At 32.8% G+C, this 10,921-nt stretch overlaps 1 protein-coding gene across 1 annotated transcript; it reads left to right on the forward strand.

Annotated features, from left to right (window-relative positions):
- Positions 1-239: 239 nt before the first annotated feature.
- On the forward strand, positions 240-395 carry K441DRAFT_560967 (uncharacterized protein; the record flags this gene model as incomplete). Its single annotated transcript, XM_067643512.1, has 1 exon — positions 240-395. A coding segment is annotated over one exon (156 nt), but the record flags the coding sequence as incomplete, so codon positions are not given.
- Between the last annotated feature and the right edge of the window lie 10,526 nt (positions 396-10,921).

Below are 10,921 nucleotides of genomic sequence, written 5' to 3' on the forward strand. Positions count from 1 at the left end.
TCACTTAGTCGCTTATAACGTCCTTTACTTACCTTCTACTATTTTTTCTATCAATTTTGGAGCCTAAAATGCCTCGCTACGGCCTTGCAACAAGGGCGCAGGCTATAGTAATAAAGGCTCTAGGAACACCCCTAAAGGTAATTACTTATATTACTGGAATTAGTGCTAGGCACATCGGCAACCTAGTAAAAAAGGCAGTAGAGAATAGCTGGCGCGCAGATTAGGTCCTTCTTAATAACCACCTTAAGAATAAGCCTGGCCTAGGGCGTAAGAAAACTATTACCCCTAATCTTAAGCACAAAGTCGTTAACGCCGTTATATGCGATCGTTACGGGCGTAAAAAAAGCACTAAAATAATCGCTTGCGAAACGGGCCTTTCCGCATTATCCGTTTAAACAATACTCTAAAAGTACGGCTTCCGTAAGATAAAGCTAATAAGGAAGCCTAGATTAACTATAGCTATAAAGAATAAATAATATAGATTTGCATTAGCCTACCGCCACTAGACACTAGAAGATTGGAAGGCTATAATTTAGTTAGATAAGACGAGTATTGTTTTAGGCTACCGTCGAGGGGGCTACTAAGTATAGCGACAACTGCATAAGGCCTGCGTACGTAGCTACGTACGAGAATGGTGGAAGGGGTACTCCAAGTTTATATTCTGGGGTTGCTTTTTATATAACTTTAAAGGCCTATGCTATATTTAGAAGCCTCAAATGAAGAAGGAATTAGATAAATTAAAATCTATTATTAAGATCTGGAATAAAGCTCTAGAGCCAGAGGCGTATAAGGCTTAGAAAGAGAAATAAGATACTAAAAGAGGCTTACACGAACTACGTTACGGGAGGCGTATAGGCGGAGCTCCTGCTAAATAGAAGTTTATAGCATTATACAGAGCTTTTACTTAATTAGATGGAGGTAGAATTAACTAGTAGTGATATCTAACAAATATTTTAATACTAAAACTTCTTCCGTTTGCTTAAAGCCTTATATACTTAAATCCTAATACAATTATACAGGAAGATAAAGCTACTTCTTATATTACAAAGATTTACTAGATCTACTTTAACGCCTATAAGATTTAATGTCTTCTTTGGCTAGGTAATTCGCCTAACCTAAATATAATTAAGCCCTATTAGAGCTACCTAAAACGGGTAACTATAAAAAGAGGCCTACTTACCTCCTATGTAGCTGCAGAGAAGGCTTAGCTTAGAGTTTAGCAAGATCTTAAGTAGTAGCGAATTTAGTAGTAGATTAAGAGGATATCTTGCTATATTAAGAAGCTTATAGAACTTAAAGGAGGTAACAATTATAGAGAGGGAGCGGAGGAAAAGTAGCGAAGCCAAAAGCAACTCTATAAGGAAGCTAATCATAAGCTTTCTATAATCGTTAAGGTGCTTTAAACGGGCTATAAGACGTTGCGTAATCACTGTGGTTTACCTAACACCTATCTGCAATTCTTCCTCCCTACGCAGAGCCGTGAGGAGATTAAGGAGATTACTGAGGAAGAGTGGCAAAAATTAGTTAATTTAGTGGTTCCAAATCGACGTCAAGATACTTAGGGGCCTGGCTTAATTGTAGATCGACAGCTCTATAATTAAAGACTTTAAAGGAACGATCGTAACCAGGTAGTTAAACGGGTAGTTAAACGGGCAGTTAAACGGGTAGAGAGCTAAGTAGAAAGCCAAGAATAGACGCAATTGAGGCCCCGAAAGCCTCGAAAGCCTATAGAATATAAGGTGCGATAGAATGAGGTTAATTATGTAAATATTAAACGGTAAAACACTACGTTTTGGAAGCTATCTAGATGATATATTAGTATCAAAAACTTCAATTAAGTTGATTGAGTTGATTTTTGGTGGGGTCTTGGCATCAAAAAGACGCTTTTCCCAAATAGGAAGGGGAAATTCAATTTTGCGTCGTCCTCCGTAGATGTTACCCTATATCCACGGTTGATTTTTAATTGCCAGCAACGCCGCGCTCTTAGCACCCGTTAAGCGCTATACGTAGAGTCTACTAAGCGCTTTCTACTTATACTAAAATGGTAAGAATCGGCTATAGGTTAATAGAGTTATTCACGTTTTAAGTTGCGCGCCGCCATTATATAAGCATCCTAAAGTACCCTATTAAACTTATACCGCACTAAAATAAGCCCCTAGGGGGCTATAGATAAAGGCTTTAATAGAATATCTTAGTATTTTATTAGAAGTTAGATATAGATAATATATATAACTTTTTTAAAGCTTTTTACCCGCTTAAAGCCGTTTATAAAGCTAATCTAGTAAGTACTACATCCGTTTCTATTGTAGATTAACCTACTATATAGCCGCTTTCTTGCTAACCTTCTAGGCCTATATAACCCGCTTAATTTCCTTAATAACCTTAAGCTATAGGGAGTACTATTAAACCTTTTTTTACTAGCTAGCCTACTACTTACTACCCTATTTAAAATCTAGCGCTACTATAAAAGAATTACCTTTTAGCTTCTTAGTTTACTTATACTAAAAAGCCTATGTAGAGTTTATCGCGCGGCTTATATAATATATAAGTAGAGACCTAAACCTAGGCTTTAGCTACGGCTATAGCTATAGCGGTAATAGCGGTAGTAGTAATAGTAAAGCTATATAAAAAGGAGGGCCTATAGTGCTTATTTAGGTAGATATATATCTACTAGATTATATAGTAGATAGAGCTAAAGGGGCTGCTTCTATAGACGGATATAGGGGGTTAATAGACTAGCCCTAAGGCTATACCACCACCATCACTACTACTACTACTACTACTACTACTACTACTGTAGCTAAAGGGGCTTCTAGTTAAAATATAAGGCCTTTAAACGCTAGTAATTAAAGCTATAAAGACTAGGCCCGCTAGGTATAACGGACTTATATAAATGCCTTTAAGACGAAGCTTGTAGATTGCTACTACAGTAAAAACTGGTTAGTACAATATCTGATTACAACGATATACTCTATATTACGATCTACACCTCTTAATTAAAGTGTTTTTGGTATAATATTACGATATTCTAACTTTTAATGATATCGTTAAGTCTCCCCTACTAAAATCGGTATAACTAGTAGAGATTTTATATGGGAGGGAGCCTAATTTAGCCGGTAAGGTAGACGCCTTTGTTACAAACGCTTTAAGTACAATGTTACGACTACTTGGAGAAGAGTCGGAAGAAGCTAGTTAGTTAATACGGGTACGGTCCAGTATGGAACCGGTAGAACCATATGACGAGGAATGGTAAGCGAGTTATATAATATTATACGCAGTGTACAAAGTATATAAAGGGAACGTACGTATAACATGTATAACATGTATATTACGTATAAGAAGGATTTTATAGGAGTATAGTTGTGTATTTAAGGACCCTTAGTCCCTACCTAGATAGTTCCTTTCTTGTAGTAATTCTTAGAATATAATTAGAGTTAATCTATTAGGCAACTACTCTACTAGTTATTATTACGTTGTTAACTTACTTGCAATACCTATATACCTAGCCCATTAATAGAACCTACCGTAGTTCCTACTACAAGGTTCCGTTATATAATTACTACCACAGTTACGGTTTCAATAAGTTAAATAACATGCCACCAAAAGCAGCCACTATAATGCTATCGACGGCAGCAACTACCTTAAGATTAGGAAACGATACTAGTATAGCAGATACTAACTTATAGCAATTAGTAACGGTTAGACAGTTACAAGAGATAGTTAACTAGTTAACGGAAAATAATGCGGTACTTAAAAATAGGATTAACGGGATAGGTGTAGTAAAGGTTAAGTTACTATTAATTAAAAGATTCTTAGGAGAGAGATTAAAGCTTAAAGGATTCCTTATATAAATGCACTTTAAGGTTACGCAAGAGGGAGCAAAGCTGGCGACACCTATGGATTAAATAGCGTACGTAGGATTGTTCTTATTAGAAAGAGTACTTAAATAGTTTAAGCCTTACCTTATAGAGATACAAGCAAACGGGATAACAACTATAAACTAAGAGGTATGGTTTATGTTTTTAAGCTAGAACGGATTTATAGAACGACTTATATAAATATTTGGAGACCTAGAGGCGACGACCACAGCGGAAAGAAAACTCTAAGACATTACGCAGCGAACCTTAGTAATTAAGTATATAACGTAGTTCCAAATACTAGTAATATAGGTTAAGTGGAATAATAAGGCGCTTATAGTACAGTACAAACAGGGACTTAAGGCTAAAGTCCAGGACGTAATTATTCTAATAGAAGATGCGGACACCCTAAGGGAATTAATTAATTAAGCGATTAAGATTAATAACAGGATCTTCTAAAGGGAATAGACTAAAAGAGGTTAGGACAGAGTTCTATAGTTATATAGGACGTAAAGTACGCAACAACTAAAGCCAAGTTAAAAACTATAGTATAGCGTAGAGCTAATAGACCTAAGCGGTACTAAAAAAAACCATAAGAGATGGAATAAGAAACTATGGAAACTTAGAGGTTAAGGATTAAGTAATTATAGGACTAAGAAGTATAGGCTAAACTAGGGATCTTAATAGCAGAAGACGTTTAGGTAAACTCTATAACAAAGTTAATGGTTTAAAGACGGAGCTTATATAAATTGCGGAAAATAAGGTTATTTTATTAGGGATTGCAAAGATAGTTAGAGTTACTATATAATAAAAGGAACTAGACTAGTAGACAACACACATATATAGAGGGATAATAGTATACTATAAGGAACAAAAGAATGTTTAATCTAAAGTTTCGCGTTTTATTATAATAACGCATGCCGAATTTATAAAAACGCTAAGTACGGCGTAAGCTATTAGCCATAAGAGCCAGAGTTAAGAGGACTTAAAGGAACCAAAGAGTTAGATAAAGAAAAAGATTAACTCTATAAGCTAGATTAAGATATTATAGTAATATACGGACAATAATTAGTAACAATAACAATAAAATTAGAGTACTTATTAATTAATAGCGCCAAGGAAGATAAAGGAACTAACTAGGGGTATCCAAACCTTAAAGACGCAACAAAGGTAGAGACTGAGACCGCCATAGAGCAAGGTTTAGTAACGGGTATTATAACACCATTAGATACGGCATCCATCGCTTTATAAGATAGAAGGAGTAATATCTAGAGATAATTAAGCAAGCAGACGACTGCTAGTGCTAGCTTACCACTTAATAAAGGCAAAAGGCCAAAGGCTTAAGATTCTTAAGACGAGATAAGGCAAGCTTAAGGACCTATAATAGACGATAACCAATAGAGCAGAGCAACGGCTTAGTTTAGTAATATATAAATAAGCTCAGGACGAAGTTTCCTAAAGGCATAAAACTCTTAAGATAAGATAAGTAAGATTTAAGACTCTTAAGATAAGATAAGAACACCCAAGCCTAGTTAGACTAAGGCTAGAGCGCAGCTTAAGAAAGAAGCGAGCTTAGGATTAAAGAATCTAAGGGACTAAGAATTCGGAGTATAAATAAGGATACCCATAAGTAAGAAGCAAAAAGCTTCGCTATAAATTAGGGAATCTATAGTATAAACAGCAGTTAAATTAGAAGACAGATATATAGACCTAAAGGACTTACTAGTTAAATAAGGTGTTTAGACTAAAGATCGAAAGTTTAATACTAAGGTTAAGAAGTAAGATAACTTTAAGGATTTACTTATAAGGCGAAAAGTAAAAGAAACCATAATAGAATTTAGGGCAAGAATAGAAACTAGATATAAGATCTAGCACACTAGGCTATATAAGGGACAGAGCACCTATATAAAGAATCACTAATAGGCCGAGAACAGGCACACTAAGAGCTAAGTAGCTTACCGAACTAGAAAATAAAGAGGATCTAGGGATTCTAACTAGGTTTAAAGAACGACATATAAAGGGCTGTTATAACGCAGTAATAAGAAGATACTTCCTTACGGATAAGCCGTATATACTCTAGCAGCTATACTAAAAGTGGTATAGGTAAAGGCACAATAATAAGTAGGAAGATTTCTATATATAGTTGGACGAAAGAGTTATCTAAGACCACCTAATTACGGAAAAAGCAATAAATTATATTAAGGGAGCCTTAATTATAACGTTAAAAGATTTAAAGGAATAATTAGAGGACTAGAGGAGTAAAAGACGCGTTTTAGTACCTATAAACGAAGTCATAATGTTTAGATTAACACGGTAAAGGTTTAAACTTAAGAATAAAAATAAGTTAAGAGTTAACCTAAAGCACCTAGCACACTATACGCTATTATGGATTGTATGCGTAAATAATATATGTAAAATATATAGGAATCCGAAGGAAAAGAATCGGAAATACCCTATAAGAATATATTAGGCGCTAGATAAGCGATAGTATAGGAATGCTAAGTATATACACAGCTGGTATCTAGTAAAAATTTAGAAGTTAGGAGACTTAATACTTTAACCAGGAAGATTCCTTACGGAAGAATGCCTAGATAGACGATAATAGTGGAAATATTTAGAGAACACCTATCTATGGCATATTAAAAAAAAGAAACAAACTAAGTATTAGCTAAAAGTAGACTAAGTATAAATAGGATCTAGTAGCTAATAGTTGGGAAAAGTAGAGGCCTACGGGACTAGAGGGAGCCAGTAGTAGAGCCTTAAACCCTTAAAGGAATTTAAGGACGACACCTAAATCTACAAGTTAATTAGCAAGATCAGCAGTTTAAAGTATTAGTAGATAGTAGAGTAATAAGGAACCATATCTTACTAGCAGTAGTAAAACGGATGGGGCTACTATATAGATAAAAGGAGCACCCTTATCTATTAGTTACAATTTTAGGAGATCCAATAGCCTACGGAGGAGGTATTATTAATCTTAAAATAAGACCTATTTAGTTAGTTATTAAGGGAAGACGAATTAAGATGTCTTTTAATATATTACTATTAGGAAATAATAAGGCAGTATTAGGGATGCCTTAGCTATAGGAATATAATCTAAAGATTAATTAGGTTACAGGTTAGGTCGATATTAGGGATACTTAATACTATAAGATGTAATAATAAACCAAGTTAGTATAGTACTAAGTTAGAGCGATATATAAAAAGACTAATTAGGGATTAAGTTATATACTAAAGAGATACCATAAGTATAGTAAAAAGCTATGGTTACTAGAAAGTAAAAAGCTGTTAGAATATATAGCATAGGACTATAAGATAGAGTTAGAACCAGAAATAAGTCTAAGGTTCTTTTTAACCTATAAGCTTATAGAGAAAGAGTTATAGGCACTTAAAGAGTTTGTTTAGGAAAATCTTTAAAAGGGATATATTAGACCATTATAATTATTAGCAGGTTATTTAGTACTGTTCGTACTAAAGAAGAATAGAAAACTTAGGCTATGCATTAACTATAAACAGTTAAACAGTATTACTAGGAAGGATAGGTATCCTTTACCCTTAATTAGTAAAATCTAAGATAGGATTAGTAATACGCAAATCTTTATAAAGATAGATCTGAGATAGGCGTACCATTAGATTAGAATTAAGGAAGGCAATAAATAAAAGGCAGCCTTTAGGTTTAAGGAAGGACTATATAAACTATTAGTTATACAATTTAGGCTTATAAACGCACTAGTAACGTTCTAGAAGCGTATTAACAATATATTAAGAAAACACTTAAATGAATTTGTTATAGTATATCTTAGTAATATTATTATCTACTTAATAAATAAGGAAGAATATAGAGAATACGTTAAATGGGTTTTAAAGAGACTATAAGAGGAATAAATGCTAGTAGCAATTAAGAAATGCGAGTTCTTTACTAGGAAGACAGATTTCGTTAAATTTATTATTAAACTAGGCCAGCTTAGTATAGATCTAAAAAAAATTAAGGCTATAGTAAATTAGTAAGAATTAGAGAACGTTATATAGTTAAAATCGTTTTTAGGGTTTTATAATTACTGTAGAAGGTTTATAGCTTAATAGTTAAAGGATATTAAGCCGTTTATAAGACTAATAAAGAAAGAAGAACTATAGGTATAGGGAGATAAATAAAAGAAGCTATTTAAGGAAGTTAAACAGTTGTTTACCTAGGAGCCAGTTTTTAAAATCTACCAACTAAAGTTAGAGATAGTGGTTAAGACAGATGCATTAAACTATGCACTAGAAGCGTGCTTCCTATAAAAATATAAAGATGGATAGCACCTAGTGGCATACTATAGTTAAAAGATAATACTACTAGAGTTAAACTATAACATCTATAATAAGGAGTTATTAGGTATAGTTACAGCACTTAAGAAATAAAGAGCATTCTTATAAGGCATAGAAAAACTATTTATAGTTAAGACGGATTATAAGAACCTAACGGGGTTCCTAATAATAAAAGAACTTAATTAAAGATAAGTTAGATAGGCAGAGATACTTACAGAATACTATTTCGAGATTTAGTATACTAAGGGTACTAAAAATGCATAAGCAGATGCTCTAAGTAGAAAGGCTAAACTATAAAGCGACGAAAAACTATTAGGCGCAATGCTACGCAAAGATAAGGATGGATTTATTAGGTATAATTATCTAAAGTTAGCAGTAACTTAAGAAGAAGAGTTAAAACGAGTCTATAAGATACTAAAAAGCTTTTAGGTATAAAGAATTCTAGAGGCATAACTAGAAGACCTATAGATAGACATACAAAAACTAAGAAGTAAAGTACATCCTAAGAAGTATAGTAGAGTAGTTTATAGAAGACTTTTACAAGGGAATAACTTAAGGACATAATGGAGCTACAGGCTTAGTGTTAAGACTTTAAGAGAAGTATATCATTAATGGAATCTAGGGATTAGTAAGGAAAGTTATAAAGGAATATCTAGATTGCTAAAGAAATAAACTAATAAGGCATAAGCCGTATAGAGGGCTATAACCTGTTAAAATACTAGAAAGACTATAGGAGGTTATATTATAGGACTTTATTATTAAGTTACTAAAGTTAAAAAATCCTATTACTAGACAAGATTATAACGCGATCTTAGTAATAGTAGATAAGCTTACAAAGTAGGGATACTTTATAGCATATACGGAAGAAATCTTAGTAGAAGATATTACTAGAATCTATATTAAAGAAGTGTTTATAAGATATAGAGCACTAAGTAAAATTATATTAGATAGGGATTTAAGATTTATAGTAGCATTCTAGGAGGTATTCTTAGCGGAATAAGGAGTTAGAGCAGCAACTTTTACCACATATTATTTATAGACAGACGGTTAAATAGAAAGATTAAACTAGATACTAGAACAGTATCTAAGGCATTATATTAATTACGCATAAAATAATTAGGTATCGCTATTACTAGTTATATAATTCGCGTATAATGCGACACTATAAGAAGGAATAGGAACGTCACTATTTAAGGTAAATTACGGATATAAGCTAAGGACCTTATTATCGCTACGTTAAGTAAAGAAAACAAGTAGTATAGCTAAGTAAAGAATAGAGAATTTAATAAATCTTTATACAAACCTTACGGAAATAGCTAAGGTGGTACAGTAGAGAATAAAAAGGTACTATAACGCTAAGAGATTTAAAGGATTAGATCTTAAGGAGGGGGATAAAGTATAGCTACTATATAAAATTTTTAAGAGTTAACGACTAAGCAAGAAGTTAGACTACGTTAAACTAAGACCTTTTAAAATTATATAGAGAATTTCACTAATTATATATAAGTTAAACCTACTAGCTAAAATAAAGATCTACCCTATATAGTATATCGCAATGCTAGAGCTAGTATATAGGAATATTAAGCTACTAGTTTATAAAGCAGACATATATAGAGGATAGGAAGAAGATAAATAGTAAGTTTTAAAGATCGTTAGTTATAAAGACGTTAATAATAAAATATAGTATAAAGTAAAGTGGATAGGCTATAATAAAACTACCTAAGAGCTACTAGAAAACCTAAAGAACGCTATAGAAAAGGTATAGGAGTATTAGAAGAGAAAAGGTTAAGTAGTATTAATAAAGAAGGATCACTAAAGAATAAGCCACCTAAGGGGGACCTAGAAAGAGCGACTGCTAAACTACTTAGAGTTATTTCCTTCTCTATTAGAAGAGAATCTGTTTTTTTATCGCTAAGTTCCTATAAACCTTATTCTATAAGTTTCTACTCCTTAAAACGCACCTTCTTACAAACTTTCTTAAAATAAAGAAGATAGGTAGACGCCGCGATATAAGTATCTAGGGCCTTTTATTCCGCATTATAAGAACGCTTAAGCTTAGCAAGGGCTTACGCTAGATTACCATCTAGATACGTAGTAGTAGATTAAATATAAAACCCTAAGGCAAATTAACTAGGGCACTTAACGACTATTAAGAGTTATAGGACGCGTATACTTAGCGTTAGAGGATAAACAAACGTTATAAAAGGAGCGAATATTCGCTTTAGTACACTTTAAGTAAAAAGAGGGTTGCTAAAATAAAGGACTCGCTAACGCAACGCAAACTAACCCCTTTTTTGCACAATAAGAACACAGAGATGGTATAATCTCACTAAGTAACAATATGGCGGCAATAGTATAAGCATAACATTACGCTTATAAAAAAAGAGATGCTTTAGGTATAATAAGTAATAATATTAACTAAATTAATTAGACGGACATTATACCTCTAGTAAATAACTTAGAGATATTAGAAATCTTTAAGGACAAAGATAAAGAGGAGGGAGATGGTATTACGAATGCTTTAAGTATAATACGTCAGGAAAAAATTTAGCAGCATTTTGCCAGCATTTTTAGCATTTCGTAGCATTTAAAACAGACCATACGCATTAAGCAGCATCTAGGCAGCTATATATATATATTATATATAAAATTTTTATTTTTAGATAGATAATTGGATATAGTATATTATATAATAATTTTTTTTATAAATTACTTATAAATTACGTAAGTTATTCTACTTNTNNAAAAANNNTTAA

This window comes from Cenococcum geophilum, assembly GCF_001692895.1.
Source record: "Cenococcum geophilum 1.58 unplaced genomic scaffold K441scaffold_21, whole genome shotgun sequence".
NCBI lineage: Eukaryota > Fungi > Ascomycota > Dothideomycetes > Gloniales > Gloniaceae > Cenococcum > Cenococcum geophilum.